The sequence below is a fragment of the Fulmarus glacialis genome, unplaced genomic scaffold, assembly GCF_000690835.1.
Source record: "Fulmarus glacialis isolate BGI_N327 unplaced genomic scaffold, ASM69083v1 scaffold25140, whole genome shotgun sequence".
In the NCBI taxonomy this organism is placed as follows: Eukaryota; Metazoa; Chordata; class Aves; order Procellariiformes; family Procellariidae; genus Fulmarus; species Fulmarus glacialis.
In genome coordinates this window covers 8,700-34,516 of record NW_009187517.1, presented here as the reverse complement: position 1 = coordinate 34,516, position 25,817 = coordinate 8,700, and the positions used below count along the sequence as shown (strand labels likewise).

The following is a 25,817-nucleotide window of genomic DNA, read 5'->3' as shown; positions in this document are numbered from 1 at the left end:
TCCAAGTTCATATATCTGGAATGCAGAAGCTTGTCTTGGTTAATCTGAATGTTTTGACTAAGAGAGATGCTTAATTATTGAGGGGGCGGGGGTCTGTTTGGCTATCCTTTTTGAAAACTGCATGAATATAAGTAAAACTTAAAGGAGAAGCTTATTTCAGGACTGTAGGCAGTTTTATGCTCTGAAGTTATATGCAGATAATCCTTTGAGTCTGATATTCTTCCCATTTTGAGAGCGAGCTGTGCTGCGGAGGCTATGGGGAAGGAGGGGCGTAGGGGGGTGACATCCTAAAATGAAGGCTGCTGCATTGTGGTTAGTCTCCACGTTAGTCTGAGCATCACTGCTACTGTCTGGGTTTCAAATATATAGAACCTGGCAGCTATTTTTTCCAAACATGTCAAGTTTTTCAAGTGTGAAAGCATTGTTTTTTCCACACTTCACCCTTATTAATTTTCCTCTGCAGTTTGGTTGGAGTTTTTGCTGCTGTGATGTTTTCCTTGTTGCCAGCCCCACTCCCCTGGCCTGTGTTTATTTTCCTATCTGTGATGAAACTCAGAAGATGTTAGTGAGTCAAATACTTTCCAAGGCTATGGTTTTTATCTTCCACGTAGTTTTGTTCTCCTCTTCAGACTCCATATAGGAGTGTAGGGCTCATGGCTCTTTGACTGGGATGTTTGGAAGTGATGTTGTGAGGGTGTTGGGTTTTTCAGGGTGGGGTGGGGCTTGTTCAATGTAGTTTCATATAGACTGATAGGGGAAAAATGCCCCAACAGCTGAAAAACCTGAAGGCAAACCTAGTGTCGTCTTGCCTGCTTCTGTACTCAGCAGTGAGATACAAATCAAAAGGAATTAATTCAAGTATTCGTGGAACTACTTCTTGGCTGTTTCTGCCTGCTCCTAAGACAAGAGAGCATCTCAGCTCGGAAGATTTGAGTGGGATGGAAAAAACTGACGAAGGTCAAAGGGACTGGCTTTGTGCTGTGAAAATAAAATAAAATTTTATGGATGAGTCCATCAGAATCAGTGACCAACTTTGACCACAACCATACTTTGAATATTTAAGAGATTTTTAAAGTTATTCAAGTCAGAAAGGCACCTTAGAAATTGGAGATTGTTCCATACTGTAAACACACTTTTTATAGAGTCTAACTCATTTAATAACCAATTGGCTGATTTTTTTTTTTTTTTTAATTGCGGTCAAGGAGTCTTTAGAGATATTACCAGCAGTGGCGGCAACAAACTCATGTGACTTAAATAGAAAGCCATTAAAAGTACTTTCCATACTTTGTTTAACCTATAGGTTGCCAGTAGTTTAACATGTCTTGTATCCTATTTACCAAAGATTCTATTTTGATTTTTGGGTTTTTTTAAGAAAAAACATAGTAAACACTTGTTTTTATCTTGAGCCTTGTCCATTTGAATTTTTTAATTGAAATGCAATTGCTGACCATATCTTAAGCTGCAGGATTAAGGTTGACATACATTTCTGTTTAATACCACTTAAAATAAGCAGTCCATTTGTCCTAAGTATTTATAAAGGGATATGGAGGAGATGGGTATAGTCCTGGTTACACAAGTAAATTCTTTTTTTTTTTTAAGAAGTCACCAAAAGAAGAAAAAGTGATGGAAGATGTCAGTTTTTGAAAAACAAACTAGGTTTCTCGCAGGCAGAATGGATTTGTGCAGGAGCTTCTTGGTGTGCGTCTTCCAGCACTTTGCTGTCACATGTACTTAACCAGCTCCTGTAACTGATGTGGGCAAACTTTGTGTCAAGTTTTGTTAGGTGGCACCTGTTTCAGTTTTAAACTTCAGGTTCAAATGGGAATGAATACTAAATATTTCTTTAAAACATCAAGGAATATGAAAGCTTACTGGTGACCTAAGAAATTTTTTTTTTTTTATATAGTTATACTCTGCTGTATTAAATAGATAGACTAACAGGAATTTCAAAGATAATTATGTTCCCATATCTTAATGGAAATTACTGATTTGTTATCTGAGATATTATTATTATAGTGGGCTCAGTTTATATGGAACCATGTGACATAATTGTTGAGATCATATAAGGATCATTACCTAAAAATTTCATAAAGGTGTCAGCAGTTAGTAATGCTTAAATGGCATCTGAACACACTCTATTTCAGTGCCAGTTTCCAATAAAAAAGGAAGTAATAATCTGAGAAGTTTCTAAGTTTCATCTTTCATGTAATGAAGGATTATTGGGAAGGAAATAATTTTTAAAAACCTACCTTATTTTGATATTATAGTACTTGGATCTGAGTTGAGGCTTCATCATCGCACATTAGTGCTTCTTCTGACTAATCACTGAAGTTAGTTTGACAATAAATGTGACATCACTTTATGTCAGGAGATTAATTATTATATCATAAAGCATAGTTAAATGGAAAATATTGAAGTGTTCCGTTTTGGATATTGACTTAAGTTTTCTTCTTAATTTAAACCATTAATTCTAAGTCAACGTGTATAGGATTTGGATGTGAGTTCCCGTTTTAGTATGCTGCTCATTATTACTCATTTATAGTTTTTGTCAATTTTTTATATATACATTGCTTTTCTTTCCATCACTTCAGTGTTATGTCAGTATTTTCATGTTTTGTCATTGTATTTTTGTCAGAACTGATATAATTAAAATTCTGGAGGTTTTGTTTTCCTGGTATTTATATATTGGCAGCTTGTCTGTAATTCAGATTCTGGGGCTCAGTGGTGTGCCCAGATATTGACTGTCTTCAATGTAATTACTTCAGGGTTTTTCATGTTTCTAAATGTTGGTGGATTCCTTCTTTTTTGTCATGCTGTTCAATAACAAGTACAGATATAGTTGTATGTGCTAATAACCCCTTTTTGGAAATTCAAACCCGGTGAATAATCCCTACTGTAATTTGAAAGATGAAATACCAGTAAGCGATTTTTAGCTTAAAACAAGAGGTCTTGAAATGTGTTAATGTTTTCCTTATGTTGATAGAAATAATAGAAAACAAGACAATCAGAAATGTACTTCTGTGGAATCAGTTACGGGTAAAATCACTTTACAGCAAAAATGGTGTTTATTTTGTAAATTTTGAGCTGAGTGTTACGGAAGACATGAAATCAGAGCGGCAAACATTCCTTAGCACATCGGTTTATATGCAAAATGGAGAAATTATGTGGAGAATAGCTTTTTAAAACTTACAGGTATTTTATTTTTGAAAACAGTTTAATTGGAAAATAGTTGCTCACTAATATAGTATTTGAAATAGTTTTTGTTTTAAAATACTTCTGTCTTTTGAACGTTGAGGGGAATTGTTACAGTGTGGAATTTTTTTTAAAATTGAGACAAAGCAACTTGGTATGTAAATATATGAAGTGAAATTAGTACAGTAAAAATGGGGGCAGGGAACATGTCACTTTTAAGAGCCCAAGAATTTTTTTTTTTTTTTAAGAAAAATTAGACTTGGTATTTTTCTTCAAATTCTGATCATCAGGTTTCTAACTGTATTGTGTCTTTAGGAAGTAAAAAAATATGTCTTTGTGCATTTGGTGTCAACCCTGGGAGCAATTTCTGAAACATTTTATCTGTAACCATTGCAATGGAGGAGCATTAAGGTGCTTGCTTAGGTGTGTATGTTCTAAGTAAACTCTAACAGTCTTTAAGCTTGGCATAAAAGGAATTTGAGTTTTCTTCACGTATTTAAGGTTCTTGTTACCCAAACATATCACACTTACATAGCAGTGCTGGTAGAACAACTGATTTCACATGTATGAAAATCTGCATAACATGGCAAATCTTCATTATTAGAAAACTTTGAGGGATTAGGAGTTGTGGTTTTAAAATTTGCTTAGTGATGTATTTTAAATTTTAGATTCACTGCCTATACTCAAAGCAGCTTATTTATGAAAGTAGCTCTCTCCTCCCAAAATGCCTGGAAGATTTTATTAAAAATTTGTTGTAAAGGTTAAAAGAAAAGGTGTTGAATAAAGGAGAGGAGAATGAGAGCTGTTCAGTGGGGGCAATGTGCACTAATACAACTTGATCTGTCACATCATGTAACCACCCATCAGCAAACGTATTCGCTTTAGCAGACTTATTTTACTTTGGAGGAGTACAAAGTAGTATGAGATTTGGAGGAATAACTTTTTTTCTTTAACTCTTGATGACCACATGGGTCTCGTTGTTCATTTTCGCAAGTATACTTAGTTTTAATGAACATTGATGGGGAGTTAGTCTTGAAGGTAGCTAGTTCCTTGCTATATCTGAAACATCTTTCTGGATAAACAGTATAGGCTGCAATTCATTATGAAATAGATGGATTTCTTCCCCCGGATGTCTTTATTTGCATAGCATTTACTTACAAATCTTGATCCAGGAGGAGATGGGGAAGATGCATTGAAATAAACCTTTCTTGAAAAGAAAATAACATTTGATGCAAAATCATGCAAAATCTACCATCTAAAATACTTGAAGTTTCTCAAAACTCTTTGCTACTATCAGTCTCTTGTTCCTTAACTTTCTAGTATATTCCATTGTTCCTAGTACACTAATGATGTTGTTTTTTATTTTCATTGTATAGTAACTTTTTCTCTAGTTTTTCTCTAAGTTTTATTATAAAATGTACGTAGGACCTTTAATGTTTAATATTAATTAAAATAATTTCAGTTTTGTTCTTTCTGTTCTGTAAAAGGGTATCTGAAGAATTTTTACAAATTTTATCTTGGAAATTAGCTTATTCATTATGTTTAATTTTAGGAAATGGTGCTCTTGCAGAACATTCTGAAAATGTGCATATTTCAGGAGTGTCAACGGGTAAGTCATTTTTTGTAATGTTTAAATTTCATGCATGACTTAAATAGTAAATATTGAAAGCCACCTGGTATCTTATGAAGAGATATTTGGCTATAAAAATTATTACTGCCTTTTGCAGCATGTAATAAGGAATGAAGCAACTGGAACATGGAAAAATTCTCATAAGATAAAATTGATACCTGCATGCTCATGAACAGATTATGCCTTTCTAAGTGGACTGCTTAATTATTTTTCCATACAAACATTGAACTAAGAGAAAAGTTGGTTTAAGTTGAATTGATATTTTCTTTCCACAGTAAAGTTTTTGTGAAATGAAATGTATTGAAATGTAATTTTGGACACCGCTACTATCAAATAATATACATCCAGGAGTTATGCGTTTCACCTGATTAGATTGAAGCAGTAACTGAAAGTACTGTACACTTGACTGCACAGTTTCCTTAATACAAGAAAAAAAGAATTTTAGAACTCATGAAACTGAGAAACTGATGAGATGCTGGGAGAATATGGGGTATAAAAGCAGCAGACGTTGCTCAAAGGTTGCTACGTTCTCTTCCAGTATGTCGGTCTTAGGCCTCTTCTGGGCAGCAGCCACAGTTGGGACTATTCTGTATTAGTGATGTGACTGTATGTCCATTAAGGCATTAGGCGATACCAGCGTACAGTCTTTGTTCTTCAGATGTTAAGCAGTGTCAGCTAAGCTGCTGGTCGTGTTTTATGATACAGATACTCAGCATATGTGCAAATGGGGAGACAAACACTCTTCTTCAGTGGGTAGAAGAATACAAGCCTCATTCTTTCCATAGGGAAGCTGCCACTAATCCCTGGAAATCAAACTGATTTTTCACACTCTTCTCCTGAAGTAAGAGTCAAAATGCAAACTTGTCCTTTTTGACAACAGCTTGCACATCTTGCTGTAGTTATCCTTGCAGTATCGCTTCAAATGTTACATTGCTACTTGTGCATACAGTTAAATTTTTGGATAAATGTATGGTCAGTGGATGGTCTCTGTTACACCATTCTACCTTCTTTTTCCATGCCATTGTTTGCCACTCAAAGACTGTCAAAAGTGTAATTATAAAGACCTTTGCTATCCATTCTTGTGCTGCATCATGAAGAATGTTGTTGCTTTTCAACAATAGTAATGCACCAAGTATCATATATAGTACATTTATGGTACACTGTAAATAATAAATAACAGCACATGTACTTGCCTCTGTTGGAACAATTGTTGCTGGAATTGGATTGTACAAGATACACAGACAGCCTAAAACCTAGCTATGCAGCTTTCAGGATATGCTTTAACAACCCTTCACCCCTTTGTTTACTGCAACAGTCATGTCACAGGTCGCAATACAGGCAGAAAAGCATCTGCTGGGCAAGAGGTGAATGGAATTTTTGACTCTGCTTTCAGTACTTTGGCCAGCATGCTTGAATAGGCAGTGCCAAGAAGAGGAGAACACAATGTACTTTCTACGCAAGATAACAGCAGCTGGTAGACAGACCTTTAACTACTGAGAAGAAAGATCTAGTGAGGACTTCCATTTAAAAATAAATTAAAAAAAAAAAAAAAATTCTGGCGGTCCTGTGTTCTAAAATAGCTTTCCAGCTGGGGAAAAATAAATATTATACTCTTAAAGTTTCTATTTTAATATAAATTGAAAATTCTTCACTGGAGAATTTTGAGATAATGGGGATGGGGTAGTCTGTTAATGAAAACCTGAAGAAAGCGTGTAGGCAGACACAGTGGCATTTTTCTTACAGTTCTTTGTATGTACATCTTAAATGTTAGGTGTATGGCCCAAGTATAAAAGACGGAGATGGATTTAGATGATTTTTGAGTTCTTTGAAACAATCTGGGTCTCCCAAACATGTTTTTGAACTTGCAGATTATATATTCCATCAAGCATACCTGGACAGCTTTATATTTATCAAAACAATTTTAAGCAGACTTTCTGTAAAATAGAACCAAAGATATCTGGCCTTTAATCTTTCTAAATCCAACTTTAACTTGGTGTTGAAACCAAGGAAGCGATTTTCTTGGACAGTTGCTACTGAGAAGGGATTTAAAATAAAATGATTGTCTTGATGGTAGATTTCCTGTCATGCTGCTGCTGTAAGGCTACATGACCTACCTTACTAAATTATGTTTTAATAGCACAGACCTCTGTGGTCTTTGGTATTTATGCTTCTGCTGTATATTATATCTGCCAAGTTGCAGGTACACCTCTAATATATGAGCACACTTTTTCTACCAACAGCAATAATGGAATGTTGTCTCTTGCGTATAAGCTATCACTAGAGAACAAGTGTTTATGCCTTTAAAATCTGAAAAATTGAGAAATATTTTCAGGTCTGTCTTTGGGGTATGTAGCACCGTAATTGTCACAACTGCACAACCAACACCCCACCCCTCCCACCCCCCGTTTTAAAGAACTTATACACTGTTGAAAACATTTGTTCACAACAATTTTTAAAAAATTATGATGGTTCCTTTTTGCTGAGTGTGTCTCTGTATTGCAGAGCAAAGGGCATTTTAAATTAAAGCTTTAGAGCTTGACCTGGAGGCAAAGATTCCTATGCCGCCTTCCCCCGTAGTTCTCCAAATAAGAGTTTCAGTGGCTCCTGAGAGTTACAAATGCAATAATTATCCTCCCTATTCATGGTTTAGACTTTATCACATTATTCTCTTTTTAGTCTAAGCTGTTTTAAACACCTTCAGATCATTTATCCAGCTGCATTCATGTCCTTACCATGTCCAATATAATGCATACCTTATCATCTTGTGGTTCACATTGAAAGCTAATTCTTTTATCTTTTCAACTAATCTCCTGGCATTACTGTGAAGATAAATCCCTAATCTCCCTCTCCCTGCTTTTCTCAAGTGACTTTTTTCCTTGACATGTTGTTCACTGTTACTACAGGTACTTTACTTCTCTAGATTTTGCTACAGAATTTTTGCATAGGTTTCTCAATTATTTTCTTGTTATAACTTGCAAGTTGAATTTTCTACTCTAAAGTTTTAATTGCCTCTGTTCTGTTTACCAGTCAACATCCCGTAGGTAGTTTACAGTCATATTCTGTAATGTGGGGTGGTGAACAAATTTCAGGAAGAAGGGAATAAGGAAACTGTTGTACATGTTTTTAAAAAGTCTACAAGAAAATCCATATACACCAGAAAACCACGTGTACAGCTTATCCTCTCAGCAGTTTTTTTGACCGTTATTTTGCACTTCAGTCTGTAAAACATCTTCAGTCCTAATTACAGTATTGCAATCTACTGAACAGAGTTATGGCAAAGTAACAAACAGAATTGCAAACAGATTGTTAATAAAATAAAGGCTGACAAAGGAAAGAGTTTAAACCAGGTAGGAGATGGATGAGTGGAATTGTACCAAAAAATATAAGGGAATTGAGAGGAATGTAGGCAGAGACAACACCCATGTAGAAATGGTTGTGCAGGAGGGAGTTGTTCCCACCCAAAAATCTTATAACTGCCAGCATGAGATTTGAAAACATTTTGGCATGCATCGCTATGTATCTTTGCTTCTCTGATGCAACCTTCTCAGTTTGTTTTGTGCTTCTACCTCCTTTCCAAACTCATCTCCTTTTTTTCCCGACTCCTCTAATTTTCATTGTGTTGTTTTCTTATGTATTTTTAATACTTTTAATAAATTATTCCAAACCTAGTCAGTTTTCCTGTAGTTTTAAGTTCCTATACATATAACTGACCTGTATGACAAATGCCTGCAGGGCCACTAGCAATTTAAAGTAGAAGTGCAAATTCTCCACAACTTAGTGAAAAGATGTTTGCCTCTATTCATACATGTCTGTTTTACGTGCTGTCAGTTAAATTGTTTTTTTTGATTCCCATGCCCTTCTTGATGTTGCTCACATTCTCCATGTTTACAAACACATCAATAAAATGTATGTTACATTATATTCTCAAATGCTTTAGAAGAAATGTCCTAGTTAAGCAGAGGGTCAGGAATTGATTTTAAAAGGCTTGATGTTATCTTTATAAAGTAGATTCCCTTTAAAACTGCTCTATTTCAAAAGGTTATCCTTGATTTTAAAAATCTTTCTGAGAAGTTATTCTCTCTCAAAATGACAGCACTTCTGAAGTGAAGTTGATCTTGACCTTTATACACTTTTTGAGCAAATGGGAGATTTCTGTTGTCTCCTGAGTTAGAAGTAAGAGATTTCAGTGCATGAATGTACACCAAGTATGCAAGTACATTTAGCTTATCTAGCTAACCTTCAGTTAAGGAAGCTGTAATTCCCTTTTCAAGTCCATTCCCTTTTATTTTTTGAACCCCCAATTTGTCATATGCACACTTTCTTCAGTTTGATTTTTCTCTCTTCTACAGCAGAAGTACAGTATTGTTCGCTCCACCCTGTATTTTAGTGCCTCTGATCATTCTTGCTTCTTCATGCCCTCCTTAGTCTGCTTCTCTTTTCCCATATGGGATGGTGCCGGAAATGGTCATACTTTGCCCTCAGCTCTTTAGTGCTAGCTTTAGTGGAAACAGAGAAAAAGCCATCTTAAGTAAAAGAATATAGAAAATATAGGGATATGGCTGGTATTGCAAACAAAGGCTAAAAAAACCTGAATTTGAGTAAAACTGGAAGTTTTCATGGTGCTCTGAAAATACTACCTTGGTTATACAGGCTTTCCATGTGGAATTTCTTCCATTCAAACTTGTGTAACAAGTAAAAGTTACTGTTTGGACTGCTGCAGGGACTGGATTGAGTAGATTATAGTTGTCAGGGTGCGCTGTGCAGCATAGGAAGTTGCAAAGCTAATTGCATAGTAATTTACAGTTGCTAGCAGTGTTTGGAGGTTCCTATTTGACAGGCACATGCTGCACATATGTTTATAGCATGCTTAAGTTTTTGGAGGTGAACTTTGTAAAACTGAATGAACATATGTTGAATGGATTTTTTTTATCTTCTAGTGTAAGGTTTTTCTTAGTCGGGCAAATTTAAAAGCTTCCTTAGAGGTTCTCAGTGACAAAATCTCGTATGTCAATTTGTAAATATCAAAAACCAGGTGAATGTTGCAGGCAACTGAAGGCAACTTATTTTAAGCTGAGAACTGTTCCAGTAGTAACACGTAGTGCGTGGAATTGCTTGCCAACATCTGCAAGCTTGGTACAAAATGTTTTACACATTCTTCTACTTTTTTGCACGTGTTTTTGTTTTGAATCTGTGAAAACTGCTATTTTACTTCAACATTTAATTGTGAATAACCAGTTTTTTCTTTCCTGTCCGTCCATTTTTTGTCTGAACATATGTAAAGTATATCCAGATCATTCACGCAGGAGCAGTGTTCCAAAGTATCATGGTGTTAGAGCACCACCTATAGGGGTTGGTCAAAATTAAAACAAGAAAGTTTCCAGGGAATAGTTGGTTGAATATTCAAATAAAATAATATCTTTCTGTATTTTGAGACTTTTTTGTCCATAGATATTAGGACAGGTCCTATGTTCTATAGCCAAAGTATGTTAATACTTAACTGTGCAGCATGTATGAAGCTTTAATAAGAAATATGTGAAAAACTATTTAAAACAATGTTTTCTTACAGCTGTACATGAAAACAGTAAATTTACTGAGTTTCATTTTTGTTTTATTTTTATTTTGTTCTGTATTTAAGCTAATACAGAAAATGCAGGCATATGTGAGCATTTTTGTCTTTTAATCCTTTTAAGCCTATTTTTAGAAATGTATTTGTTATGCCGTATAGAAATATTTTAAAGTAATAATGATCATTTAAGAATATAACTTTTTATTGTATTAGAGCTAGTCAATAATTTCAGGTCCCTGTAGTCTTGAAAAATGATCTTAAAAGCTTGATTGTGGATAAAAATAGAAAAAATTAATAACCTGTTTACCAATTACATTATTACAACTTTGCACTACTACAAATGCAGAAATGCAGTTCATTCTTCATCGTGTTTGTTCACTGCATCAGTTCTGGTTTGTTATTTTAATCAAATTCATATTCAAAATTTAAAAAATTCTAAAAGCTTTTGATCATCAGACAATAATGAAAATGCGTCCTCATTTGTAATAGTTCTTGTGTTTAAACTACTGTGTGTAACTGATTGTGCTACCAGTAAACTTTGAGAACCCACAAGTCTTGGATTAGCAGTGAGGAAATTGTAAAATAAAAGCACAGAGGGCAATTATTTTTAATGTGTTTTCTGACCTCTGAAACTTCCTCATAATTTCAGGCTCTGTAGCGAGAGTATTCTGGCCCTCCTATTTATGTGAAGGTTGTGAATATGCTATATGACAGGTGTTTGGTATAAGGCTGCTAAGGGGGAAAAAAAACCCCAGCAAAACAAAACCACAAAACTAATAACTGTGTTACCTGAAATAAAATCAGCAGAGCTGAGAACACTCCAGTGAAAGGAACAAGCAACTGAGTTAAGGCCAATACAGAAAGCTACACCTATAATAAAGTAAGAATACAAATGGCTGAGTTACTTCAGTTGCATAGAATTAGTCCTATAAATACAAGCTTTCTACTCCATTATCAGAAATGTAGTTATGCAAGCCCCTCTCTTGTAAACCTAACTTTTAATACCTATAAATGAAGTGTGCTGCAGTAAGTGCTCTGTCCCTTCCAAGCATTGGAATCATGCGTATGAAGATCGTTTCCATGCCAAGGGCTGAAAGGGGGTATTTAAATGATAGCCAGGCACTGGGTCTTCCTAAGACAGGAAATTTCAACTACTTGATTATTTTGCTTTAATTTATTTTTCACCTTCTAATGCATTTTTCAGTATAAGGTGTAAATGCATAGTTAAATTGAACTGAGTCTTTGTGAAGGCTAAAAATAAAATTAGGAAATACAAAATCTTTCACATTACTAATAAAGTTGTCCAAGTCTGTACAGAGTAATCTTTTTTTAATCTCTAGTACTAATTGACATTAGCGTAAACGTCTGCACTGGCAACATCAGAAAACATCTTTTGGCTGACATGTTGTGACCTGTGTCCATTATGAACTCCTTTAGACATTGTTTTTATTGATACCTCATCTAACTCAGTGGGATATTTTCCCTGATAGGTGTTGTTTGATTTTTGTCCTATTGACTTTTTAAAAAATGGCATTAATCAAGTTGCTTTCAATACATATGTGTTTTTTAGCTTGTGGAGATATTCCAGAACAAATTCGATCACCAAGCGGGACAATCACAAGTCCAGGGTGGCCCTCTGAGTATCCAGCCCGAATCAACTGTAGCTGGTACATTCATGCAAACCCAGGGGAGATCATTACTATAAGGTAACAGTGCTCCTGTATTAACTACATGGATTGAAGAAGTACTGACTAGACATTTTTAACTGCCAATTGTGTATGTACCAATTTCCTCTTCCTTCCTGTAAATGTAGGATTTCTGTTTGGTTTGGGTTTTGCCTTTCCTTTTATCTGATTTGCTCTTACATAGCCACGTAGCATTTGGTTTCAACTGGAGAGTTGGCGACTAGAAAAAGGTTCTATGTGCTCATTTATTTGATTTCTTTTTAATGTCTCTGAAATATAAGAATTTTGCATTAAAAAATGTGTAGGGGAAATTCTGTAATGCTTCATTGCTATGAAGTCTCATGGTGTGCTTAAAAGTGGCAGCGTATAAATAGTAAATCAATAGATATGATTGCAGTTTTGGAAATCTGACTTTTGGTGCAGGGAGCTCCTCACAGTTTCATGTACCTTACAACTTTTCTAAAGAAGTAATGTAAAAAAGTTGTATCGTAGGTTCAAGTTCTCATGAATTCATTCCCCATTACTGCCACAAGGGAAATCTAGGCTAGTTTTAGCATCAAGATACAAATTAGTACTGCTTAGCAAGAAACTGCATTAGCTGCATATTTACTTCAGTTTCCAGTACAGACTTGCAGACCTAAGAAGCAGCTCTTCATTATGAAGTATTTGCTTTGACATGAGTTACTCTTGTAAAGTACTGCTATTTAATTTAAACAGTCTTTCTACTAAATATTAAACTGGCATAAATGCAATGTAAAGTAGGTAGAGCCGTTCATCTACTAGAATGCTTTCTAAACTTTCTTCGTACAGTTTATTTTTCATAAAACTCATTTTTTTTCTCTCACATTGTTTCCTTCCACTCATCTACCTAGCAGATGTTTCACATTTCATTTCTAGTTTACTGCGGTGTTGTATGTACTGACCTGTTTTGTCCAAACTGTCTCCCCTTCACACTTCATTACCATGGCAGCATGTCTTGTTATAGCTGTAGCCATACCCTGACATTCCATGACATACCCATTGGGTAACCAAGTAGTGCAACTGGGACCAAATCTTATCTGAAATCACAGTTTTGACCAATTTAGCTGTATTTATAATGTCAAGTCATATCATTGGCTGCGTGTAGCATTAGCTAAAGTTCTGATGAAATTCGGGTTAAATAAAACCACTTAGTAGTATATGAAAGTCATTAAATGAGACTCATAAGGACAATTTCATTAACAGAATTATTTAATTTTCTTTTTCTTAGATGAAGGCTTGATGTGTTTTTTATAGCAAAACTGAGCTTCTTTAAGTAGCAGATGCAATATTTTAGTTAACAGAATGGATTCTTGCTGTCCTAATAAAAGTATCATCACCACAAGGTTAAATCCTATTCTTACATGGGTAGAGAAGCTGCTTTTTTTATTTCAGACCAGAAAAGAACTTACAGCTAATTTCCATTTTTATGTGTAGCAATTCATTAGCTTGGTTGTGTAATATCCAGTTCAGTAGCGATTTTGACCTTTTCTTTTTTTTTTTTCCCCTTCCCCCCCCCCCCCCCCCCCAGCTTTCAAGATTTTGATGTTCAGGGATCACGAAGATGCAGCTCAGATTGGTTAACAATTGGAAGCTACAAGAATATTGAAGGCTACAGAGCGTGTGGCTCCTCCATTCCTTCACCGTACATCTCTTCACAGGATCATGTTTGGATCAGATTTCATTCAGATGATAGCATCTCCAGAAAAGGCTTCAGATTAGCCTACTTTGCTGGTATGTTTCAAATGATACCTACTTCAGTTTTATCGTTTCATTTTTTGTTTGCTGTTTCAAGAACTATTTCCTTGTAGCAGGGTACAGTATATGCATTTCCTGTAGTCGATTCAAGGCTTATTAAAAGTATACATTGTGTAGATTATTTTGATCCCAAAGCGGGAATTAGTGTTCACAATAATAAGCAGAGTGAATGATTTGGGGGGGGGGGGTTTACTAATAATACTAGCAACCTGGGAGGTTTTTTAACATAGCTTAAGACTTGAAATTTTTTCATCAGAATAAAATTAGTTGTTAAAATAATTGGGTAGACTTCTGAGTAGCATATATAGGGCAAGAAAAGGAAGAAACGGTGGGATTTTTTTAAAATTTGCATCATTTTTTCTCATCTCCAGAAGGTATGCTCTCTTTTTAAAAAACACCACAATTTAAAAACCTATTAATATGATAAATTACTCTAGCCAAGTATAGGCATGGTTTTGTACGTGCAAAATGTACATGCAAGTATGCAATATAAACTATTTACCAGTAGTAGTAGTTTGAGACTGTCTTGTGGGCAATTCTTGCTCTAGTAGCTGTTACCAAGAGAGAGGAGGAAGACAGTCATGGGTAAAGACTAGCTCCAAACTTTTTTCTGGCCTTAAGCGATATTAGGATTTTATATAATAGCATGATCATGGCTTTCTATGTCCTGATCATAAAAAATACTCTATTAAATAGATTCTTCTTTGTTTTCATAATGGTTTCGCATTCTCTTGCTTCCTCAGTGTATGCCTATACTCCACTCTCTGACCTGCTCCAAATCTCTGTGCACTAATTTTTAACTCCTCTCCTCCATAAAACAATTCATACTCTTACACCTACCCACTGCCACCCATCTTCAAAACTATTTCACCAAGATTCAGTAAAATGAGCTCTGATCTCCTCTACCCTAAGCCATGTTTGCCCCTGTTCTGTGTTCTGCACTCTTTCTACCTAATGGCTTCCTCCACCTTGTTAGTCCTACACAAACTTGAAGTTTCCAGGCAGGCTTATCTCTTTCCATCGCCTGTTTTCAAGCCTACGAAAAAGCTCCCTCTATGCTTCAGCTCCTTACAGCTTAGCAAGTTTTGGGAGAAGTAATGCAGCCTTGCATTTGATGCTGGCTCAGCTTTCAGGGCAATGTTCTACCTGGGTTTTGCTTACTGTCTCACCAAAAAACATGACAGGGGAAAAAAAAGCCACTGTCTCATCAGTCATCTGCTACTACTGTTTCTGCTAACTGCCCACGCACAGGCTGTTACTCTGTGTGAGGCACTGGCTTCTGCCCTGCTTACCTCCCTCTCCTTGTAGGCACAGAGGGAAGGCAGTGTTCCTGCCTGAGGGGCTTTGAGAAGGAAGGACATCTTGGATAAGGGTGTGGAATGGGCAGAGGAGGCAAGCCAAAGGCTCAGTAGAGGTTTTCTGAAAATCCTTTCCTCTCTTTTCCTCCGATCTTGAAACAATTTCAGTATGTAACTCTTTTGGAAGAAGCTGTAACATTTTCAAGAAATAAGCAATTTTTACTGTTACGTGATTTCTTCTTGCAGTGATACTCAGCTTAGAGTACTTAAGAGTTTAATCAAATGTTTTTAAATGTTTTTTCAGAAAAAAAAAAGTTTTGTTTTTTGTTTGTGTGTGTGTGTGTGTGTTTGTTTTTTAAATGAACCCTGCTGAAACTTTGGTTTGAGCTTGGTCTCTGCTTGATATGGTTCCTAGGAAGTATTTCATGATTGAGGTGGAAGTGTGGTGATCAGAGGAGTCTTTTAATGTTGTAAATCGACCTGTATATAGAAGAGTTGACAAATCTGCTTTAATAATCATCTGATTGTTTCTGTTTTCCAGTGTGAAAAGGAGACTCCTGAAATACTAAAACTTTTGCTATACATTCAACTGTGCCATTATGTTGTTTGGTTTGTTCTCATTAGCATCATGCAGCAGTGCTCAGTTTAACTCCTCAACAGACTATTGAATTCAGTGTAAAGGCTACTCTCAAAGGTGGCATGTGATCTTAGAAAAAGGGGAAGAATAGTAATACTTTAGTTACATGGATGCAAATTCGTCCTACTTGTGCTGGAATGATAGAAACAATACAGATTACAGGTGTAAAAGGGACCATTAGGGAGGCCCATGTTTAAAATCTGATGTGGAAGATAGGCCATGTGAATTGTTTGAATTAATTCTTGTTCAAAGTAAATAATATCTTCCAGGTAAATGTTCATATTTCATTTTAAACAAACAACACAACAATAAAAAAGCATTACAGTTAGGAAGGGTACTTGGCTAGGAGGTATATTTTGTGTCACTTGTCTGTCTTTCCTCTGTCTTCCTCCCACTCCTTTTAATTTATCAGCTTCTTTGATTATGGGTATCGAAATGGGGTGGAGTTTACTAATGGTGATGTAGAGCGGAAAATAGATTTAATAAAAGTACAGAGGTTTATGTTCACTGTAAATGCATGGAAGGATTGTGTTAGTCCTTTGGCTACAACTGCACGTGGGTTCTGCTAATTATCTTGTACTATACTGAAGTCTTTTGTGATACAGCTTCCAAGGATAGTCTTATTTTTACATCTGTTATTATTTTACGATTCTAATTTTTGATTCACATGTAAATTTTCCTGATGTAATAACTTCAGGATCGGTGATTAAAAATGCTAAATCAGGATCAAGCAGGCAGCTCTTTTCTGGGATGTTTAAAAGCCTGCAGAAGGAAGAGCTGAGGTTGAAATCGTATCCTATTTTGTTACTACAATATTACCATTAATATTTACAGCTCCATGTTACAGCTTTCTACTCAACCTTTTTCCAGGTTCTGCAAGGTAGAAGCATTGAGCTAGAGTTTAATCAGTACTTGAGCAAGTTCAATGACTCTTCTTATGCATGTTCTATTATATTGCCCACTGCCTATGGGGCACAGTCATTCAATTTCGGCAGAAGTCTAGTAGTTCACTTTTACAAGTTTCAGATTCAAGGCCGAGGTTCATACTAAGTATTTGCCATACTAATATTATGAACCATGTGTATGTGTGTGAGTGCATATTTTAAAATACATATATATATATATGTATGTAACAGAACAATGTATGTATCATTTATACCAGATCTGTTCTTTGTTTTTTTCTTAGTGAAATAAACATTTTCTAAAACTTAATCACTGGCAGCACATACATTTTGCTCTCCTTTCACTCTCTGTCAGCAAATTTGTTGACTTAAATACTCCTCAGCAGTGCTTATAACATTTATCACTCTTGTTGGTTTCATTTTTTCCTGCATTCTTTTTTTAAAAACCTTAGCATTTGTGAAATTTATAAAATGCTGACGCACCTTTTTTTAAAAAAAAATTTTTTTCAAGGTCGAGTATTTCTTTTTAATGCTTTCTAAGGTACTAAAATAACAAAAAGGAGAACAGAGGTGTGATATGACTTGACCTATCACATCAGATTAGTTACAGCAAGGGAAATTCAGGCTAGATATGAGGACTTTTATCACTTTGTGTGGTTAAGCGCTGGAACTTTGAAAATACTTGATTGGACAAGGCCCCGAACAACCCAATCAAACTTTGGTTAGCCTTGCTTTGAGCAGATAATTTGATTAGGTGACCTCCAGAGATCCCCTCCAATCTGAATTGTTCTGTTGAAAAGCAAGATAGAACTTGCTTCTTCTGCGAAAGTCTGTATTTCAGTAAGTTCATCATACTGTCTTTCCTGTTTTTTTTAAAACCCTAAGTATAGTGTTATAGAGATTTAGTATATATTTGTCTATTTTAGTTCCTGCATTACTGCTGTGTAGGACCATCTGCATTGCAGATTTTTTTTTGAAATTTTTTTGGAGGATTGACCACAGTGATTTGTTTTATAGCCAATTTTACAGTCCGTACTGTGTTTTTTAAAAATTGCAGTGTTTTAAAATGATACAGTGGTATTTGACTCAGCTAAGTCATTGCAGAGCTGAAATAGCTTGCTTCCCAGGTATGCTTCAGTGTTTCACATGGTTGAAACTTCAATAAATGAATCCCTGAAAAAAATATTCTTGATGCTACAAGTGTGGTAGTAGCCAGTAGATCGCATTTTCTTAAATAAAGGTGTCTCTCGACTTTTTTCCCAGAATAAAAAGAAAAAAAAAAACCAAAAAAAAAAACCCAACACAAAAAACCCCCACAAAAAACCAAAAACAAAATGAAAAAAAACCAACAACAAACCAAACAAAAAAACCCCCAGAACGCCACACTTCCATGTTTTCTGGACCACTACTTGGATTATCTGGACCACTACTTGGATCCTTAACTTGTAAAGCGTAATTTTGTATGGTTTTGTATGTTTTAAGTATGTGTTTCTGCATTTGCTGCACTCTCCTCTTAGTTGCTGGAGGAGAGGTAGGAGCAAACAGTGGGAAGAGGTGAGGAGAGAGGTTTCTCTCTTTGGTTGGTGCTTATAGGTAATCTTCAACTGTCAGCTTCTCTCCTGCCATAGATCCCTTGGTACAAAGTAGGAACCTACAAAAACAGGAGAGAGATCTGACTGCTTTTACAGGAAAGAATTTGAGGAGGTGACTGGTACTGCAGGACAAAATGTTTCTGCATTTCGAGTGATATAGAGGAGAGAAACAGTATTTTTCTGACTTATTTTTAGCACCTCAGAAGCCAGATTTTTCAATCACTATAAATGAGTGGTGTTTTCTTGCTTGGGTTAAAGTTATGTGACTGAAAGCAGCTACAGATGAAGCTCGTGCTGATATGCTGACAGAATTTCAACTTGAAAAAACTGTTTTATCCTGAAACTTACTGAAAGTTGTGATGACTTAGAGAATTTAAATGGTTGCTTTGCCATTCTGAATTTTTTTACGACGCAAACCATAAAGTGCTAAATTCTAAAAAGATAGTATTTTTATAATTTCTTCTTTTTCTTTCAGGGAAATCTGATGAACCAAATTGTGATTGTGACCAGTTTCATTGCGCTAATGGGAAGTGTATTCCAGAGAGTTGGAAATGTAATAATATGGATGAATGTGGAGACAACTCGGACGAAGAAATCTGTGCCAAAGCTAATCCTCCGACAGCTTCTTCCTTTCAACCTTGTGCCTGTAATCAGTTCCAGTGTCTTTCTCGTTTCACCAAGCTTTACACTTGCCTTCCAGAGTCTTTAAAATGTGATGGTAACATTGATTGTCTTGACCTAGGAGACGAAATAGACTGTGATGTGCCAACATGTGGGCAGTGGTTAAAATACTTTTATGGTACTTTCAGTTCTCCCAACTATCCTGACTTCTATCCACCTGGAAGCAACTGCACCTGGCTGATAGACACTGGTGATCATCGCAAAGTAATTTTGCGATTCACTGATTTTAAACTTGATGGTACAGGTTATGGAGACTATGTCAAAATATATGATGGATTAGAGGAGAATCCACGGAGGCTGTTGCGTGTGCTAACAGCATTTGACTCTCATGCTCCCCTCACAGTTGTTTCATCCTCAGGACAGATAAGAGTGCATTTTTGTGCTGACAAAGTGAATGCTGCAAGAGGATTCAATGCTACCTATCAAGTAGATGGCTTCTGTTTGCCATGGGAAATTCCATGCGGTGGAAATTGGGGTTGCTACACAGAGCAGCAACGCTGCGACGGATACTGGCACTGTCCAAATGGAAGGGATGAAACCAACTGCACCATGTGCCAAAGAGATGAGTTTCCCTGCTCTCGAAATGGTGTTTGCTACCCTCGTTCAGATCGCTGCAACTACCAGAATCATTGCCCTAATGGTTCAGATGAAAAAAATTGTTTCTTCTGTCAGCCAGGAAATTTTCATTGTAAAAATAACCGCTGTGTGTTTGAGAGCTGGGTTTGTGATTCTCAAGATGACTGTGGTGATGGCAGTGATGAAGAGAATTGCCCAGTCATTGTGCCCACGAGAGTAATAACCGCAGCTGTCATTGGGAGTCTTATTTGCGGATTGCTGCTTGTCATTGCACTGGGATGTACCTGTAAATTGTACTCACTCAGGATGTTTGAGCGAAGGTAAGTAGAACAGATGGCCTCGAGAACTTAAATTTTTAAAATATTTTCATATCTTTTATTGTTATATTTGAAACATTTTTATTGACATACAATTATTGTTGCATTTCTAAAGGCATTGTTTCTTCTTCTTTGACAGTAGAAAGAGGTTAGTTAATCATAGAATTATAGAGTATCTCGAGTTGGAAGGGACCATGAGGATCATCAACTCCCTGCTCCTCGCAGGACTACCTAAAACTAAACCATATGGCTAAGAGTGTCATCCAGACGTTCCTTGAACTCTGACAGGCTTGGTGCTGTGACCACTTCTCTGGGTTCCAGTGAAGTGACTGACCACCCTTTCAGTGAAGAAAAGGGGATAGAAGTATTCTGATCACTTAACTATTAAGAGTTAAGCTTTCAGATGTTGTTACCAAAAAGAAAGTGTGTAAAAGCTGCATTTCTGCAATTAAATATCTCAATTCTGTATTTAACAGCATGTTTCTTCTATTGTAGACTATCTCATACGAGGATTACACATTCTTCAATTTTTATAAAATAATACAAGCATTTCTTATGGTACCTTTTATATTTAGCCCGTGTTTTGTGAGGGTTTTTTTTAGGAATTTATCATTGGGTTGGTTTTGTTGTTCTTGTCTCAGCTGGACAGACCCATAGGAATGACTGCAAGGACTTAATTGTATATTCTTTGTCAATTAAATTTCAATTAAATTAATAAAACTTCATTTGCTGAAATTTATTATTTCAGATTGTAATAGTGTGATGTAGTTTTACTCTTAAATATATATATACACATCATAGTCTTACATATTGTGAAATTTCTTTTCTCTTTGAAAGATCATTTGAAACTCATTTGTCAAGGGTTGAGGCTGAACTGTTAAGAAGAGAAGCTCCTCCATCCTATGGACAGTTAATTGCCCAGGGTTTAATTCCACCAGTTGAAGATTTTCCTGTTTGTTCACCAAATCAGGTAAGATTCCAAAATAGCAGGCAGACCACTTAAATTTTAAGGAGACTGAAATAAAGGTATTTTAACTTTCGTCTGCATTTTTTTGTTCTATAGCATTTCCTTTTCTTCCTTTCAGGCCAATAGTAGCATACTAAGGATTCGCCATTGGACATGGTAGCACCACACAGTTTTCTTTGCAGGCTTTTTTTCTTGTTAATGAATGCCAGTAATGCACACTATAGATCCCTCCTGCATGAAAAGTAATAGATTGGTAGATCTAGTTGTATGTTCTGTATTGATGTTGTTGTATAAATTAAGATTGCAAGATAGCACTTCAAAATTTGGGTAAGAAGAATTGAGACTTCTAATGCAAAACGGTAGTTCATATCCACTGTGCATATGTGTTTAGGTACAATCATGCCCACCATGCATAGAAGAGATAATAACAAAGGCAAGGCTGTAATATCATATAAAACTAACAGGAATGAGTAACAAAGAGTCTAGCCATCTTGATTCTCAGATGGATCATAAGCACAATTCTTACTTGGTTGATGAATGAATTTCTGTCAAAACAACTTTTTCATTTAAAAAAAAAGACTTTCAGTTTTGTGAAATAGAGGAAAAGTCTCAGTCTAAGAATCCTGCTGTGGTGCTGTATTAGAGTTGGCATTAACTTGTATTATGTGTTGCAGTTAATACAGCAAAGTTTACTGTTAGCTAATATAGCATGTAAGAAAAGTAGTTACAAGACCGTAAGAAGGGGAAATTTTTTTTTTTATTTTGAACAGAACTGATTTGTCCGAGATTGGTACTGGAGCTTTTAAAAAGCTGTGCAATTACTGAAATCTTCTTTTATCTTTAGTTTGACTTAAATTGAATTAACCACTGTTGCTTTGGATATATTTTTAATTATTATTTAGAACTAAAATATAATGGAATTTGAAAGACTTACTGAAAATGGCAATCTTTCGTAATGACACATAGTAAAAATGTAGTTGCTTCATATATACAGTCTTTCTCTGTAACCACGATTTCACACTCCATAAAAATACAATAGTTTTGAACAGTGAAAAAGTGTTAGTGAATTCCCATTATAAAGACCAATATTTCAGGTAAGACTTGTGGCCTTGAAAACTTAAATAGCTATACTGAGAAATTAACTAGCATAAAAATAAGGAATAGTAGGGAGCAGGCCGTCACCTTCCAAAATAATGAAGAAGTCATTCTAGAGCATTAATGCTTCCATGATAAAAACTTTTACTCTTATTTAATCAATGAAGTTGCATTATTTAAAAAATTTGTTTTTCAGACGAGAGAACATCAGTAAGAGTAAAAGCTTAAGAGGCAATGTAAATTGAATTCTATAAATTATAAAGCTCAAATTAAATTTTTAATACGGTTAAGTGTTGGGGCAGGGAGTCAATATTAAGTCAGGATGTGTTCGGCTTTCTTTTTTTTGAGCAATATATACATCTTAAGATTGCACATCTGTGTAGAACTGAAGATACTTAGTCAAGGTTTCCTCAAAGTTAGTAGTCTCAGGCTAGAGGAATCTTGGTTGTTCTGATTTGTATGTAATACTTTCTGCCTAAAACTGATACATGCCTTCAGAGCTGGATTCTCAAGGATGGGTAGCAGTCTCTCCAGTAGCTTTTGAAAGTAAGGCTACTGAACATATGTATTTATATGCTTGAATTCAAATATCATTCTATGAACTATTGGAAGGGAGGAGGTAGGTTGTGCATGAAGTATTGTTTGGATGCTGTGTATGCCCTGTGGTGTCTGAAGGATTGCGGAAGGGAGCTGAAGGTGACAGCATGAGAACACTCAAGTTCAGTGTTTGTAAACAGTGAAATATATGCATATATGTTAAGTGTTTAACTGGGGGGCATAAAAAGGCTGTTCTGAAGAATATTCTATTTTTTTGCCATAATCTTCATTAAAAGATGTGAATATGGACTTTATCCTGTCAATATTTTCAAAATTGTGGGCATCTGGCAGATCTTCTATCCTAGTATTTGAGAATTGAGCTACTTAGCTGAGGCACTGTTTTCTGTAAGTTTGAGTAAGAGACCCCCAAGTCAAAGGTGTTAATATGTTTGTATTACCTTACAATTAAAAGTTATACGAGGTTTTAAGCAGAAAAATTCAGGCATGCATTGTTCTATAGCTAAATGACTAGAAAATGTATACCAAATTTGGGTAATGTATGGTTTATAACACATAAGATAATTTTAATTAAACAGAAGCATGAAAGCATTTTGAAACTGGAATTAACTGATTATACCAGAATGGGAAAAATATCAAACTACAAGCCTCTGCTAGAGAGGATATTTAATTTAGTCTCTATTCTAGGCAGCCCCATGGTAGTGGATAAGGAAAGGTCACCTCTGTTAAATCTTTCTGGAAGACTTCGTTTTTAAATCCTAAACTTTTTGAGGCATGTTTCTATGTACTGTACTCTAAAATCCAGTGACTACTTTATCTTCTTGGTAAGGCTGTATGTAACAGATCTTGCATACCTGCTGTACTGGGTCTGTGGATGTACTTTTCTGTAATCAGTGTTCCATATCCAGGTTATAGTACCTTAGTTTTCAGTTTGCCTTTATTTAGAGGTTGTTGATTTGGGCAGAAACGTACCTTATATACTTCATCGCTCTTTTATTCCCCTTTTTCTTCCGTATGTATTTCCATGTAATTTCCCTGTTCATAATGTTTTTTCCTCAAGAGAATCTAGACTTTTTTCATGCCTACTTTGTTTTTAAAATAGCCTATTGCTACGTACACCAGATCCTTAATATTAAAGATGCAACATTTTTTAATGTTTAAGACTCTACATTTAACTTTGTGGTTATATGCAGTTTTGCACAATAGTTGTTGTTCTTCTTTTGTTGGAACAGTGCCAACATACTGTCAACACTTGATTGTTGCTTGTCTTCTCATTTAGGCTTCAGTTCTGGAAAACCTGAGACTTGCAGTACGATCTCAGCTTGGATTTACCTCAATCAGACTTCCTATTGCTGGCAGATCAAGTAACATTTGGAATCGAATTTTTAATTTTGCAAGGTCACGTCATTCTGGATCATTGGCATTGGTCTCAGCAGATGGAGATGATGTTGCCGGCCAAAGTACTAGTAGAGAAGGTGAAAGAAATAATACTCACAGAAGTCTGTTTTCAGTTGAATCTGATGATACAGACACAGAAAATGAAAGAAGAGACATAGCAGGAGCAGTTGGTGGTGTTGCTGCCACCTTGCCTCAGAAAGTCCCACCTGCAACAGCAATAGAAGCAACAGTTGGAGCATGTGGGAGTTCCTCTGCTCAGAGCGGCAGTAGCGGTAACACGGATAGTGGAAGAGAAGTGACGAGCGTAGAGCCCCCAAGCACAAGTCCTGCACGTCACCAGCTCACTAGCGCGCTAAGTCGTATGACTCAAGGCTTACGCTGGGTACGCTTTACTTTAGGGAGATCAAGCTCAGTGAATCAGAACCAAAGTCCTTTGAGACAGCTTGATAATGGGGTAAGTGGAAGAGAAGAGGATGATGATGTTGAAATGTTAATTCCAGTCTCTGATGTAGCATCAGACTTTGACATGAATGACTGTTCAAGACCTCTACTTGATCTCAGCTCAGATCAAGGACCAGGGCTTAGGCAGCCTTACAGTGCAACACATCACGGTGTAAGGTCATGCAGTCGAGATGGCCCCTGTGAAAGCTGTGGCATCGTACACACTGCCCAGATACCTGACACTTGCTTAGAAGCAACAGTGAAAAATGAAACTAGTGATGATGAGGCATTATTACTCTGCTAGGTACGGATTGTTTAGGAAAGATTGTGTACAAGTTGGAGCAATATCTGTCATTGTTTTGTACTTCACAGTTAAAACTAGTTTTTAGTTTTAAAAAATCCAGGACAACATTATGTTAAAACTATTTTAGCCTGTGTGGTTGATTAAACATTTCTTATACTGGATGATGTTATGGAACTATTAGAGTGAACATTTTAATGGCTCTGAATACACGATGCGTGTATCCAGTATAATCTGATTACTCTTTAAACTGAAGTTATCCCAGTTAGTTTCAAATTTAGTTTATCCTGGTACTGTAGTTCAAACCAGAAACATGGCTGCTCAAGACTTATTTGGCTGCCTGTTTAACCCCATATTAACAGGTGAATTTGTACAGAATTACTTTCCTTTAGGAATTGACTCTGTTGTATTATTGCCAACATACTTGTAACTTAATATACTAAATACTGGTAAGGATTGTTAATGTAAAATATGTACTTTTCTTTGAGTTTATAAACACTTTGTCTAAATATTCTTGAATTTCATCATAATGTGAACTTATTTAAAGGGAGGAGAAACTTTCTCCAGGAGCATTCTTTTTCTTTCGGAAGTACAAAATGCAATGATTTGTGAAATTTAGATTTAATAGATAAACTGATGGCAAAAGCTTTTATAGCACTGACTTTCCTAAACTGCAATCTAATATGGTACAACCAAATAGTATGTAAAATCCCCAATCATTAGTCTTTTCGATTTGAAGTAAAAAAGGGCCGAAGATATTACAATATGTGTTAGTTCTTTAAATATCCAATATGTACAAATACACTACAGAATAAGTTCCTTTTTTTTTCCCTAATACTGTAGGGTATAACGCTTGTTTGGACTCAAGGGATTTGCACTAAAATCATATTAAGGTCTCTAATGAGCTTAGTGCACAAGCACTATCACTTTAAGTACTATTATTGTCTAATATTGCAATGGCTATATATTTCCATGGCTCTTTTCTTGGGGTGTTGCATTTTTGTTGCAATTGAATTTGCTTTACTAATTCCCTATTTATTCATTGTATTTAAAAACTGGTTTACTTGGTTGCAGACTGGTTGTTTAAAAAAAAAAAAAGAAATCCCTTTTAGTGTATTTTTTTATCATATTACATGTTGGAGCAAAACAGATCAGTGGGAAAAAAGCTCATAACTTCCAATTTTGTGATAAGCAGGTTAATACATGGC

At 35.7% G+C, this 25,817-nt stretch overlaps 1 protein-coding gene across 1 annotated transcript; it reads left to right on the top strand.

The window, feature by feature from the left end:
• Nucleotides 1-4,744: 4,744 nt before the first annotated feature.
• Nucleotides 4,745-25,567, top strand: LRP12 (low density lipoprotein receptor-related protein 12; the record flags this gene model as incomplete). The annotated part of the gene is made up of 6 exons (XM_009575421.1): nt 4,745-4,801; nt 11,959-12,094; nt 13,623-13,825; nt 18,754-19,855; nt 20,690-20,822; nt 23,749-25,567. Coding segments are annotated over 6 exons (2,495 nt in total), but the record flags the coding sequence as incomplete, so codon positions are not given.
• Between the last annotated feature and the right edge of the window lie 250 nt (nt 25,568-25,817).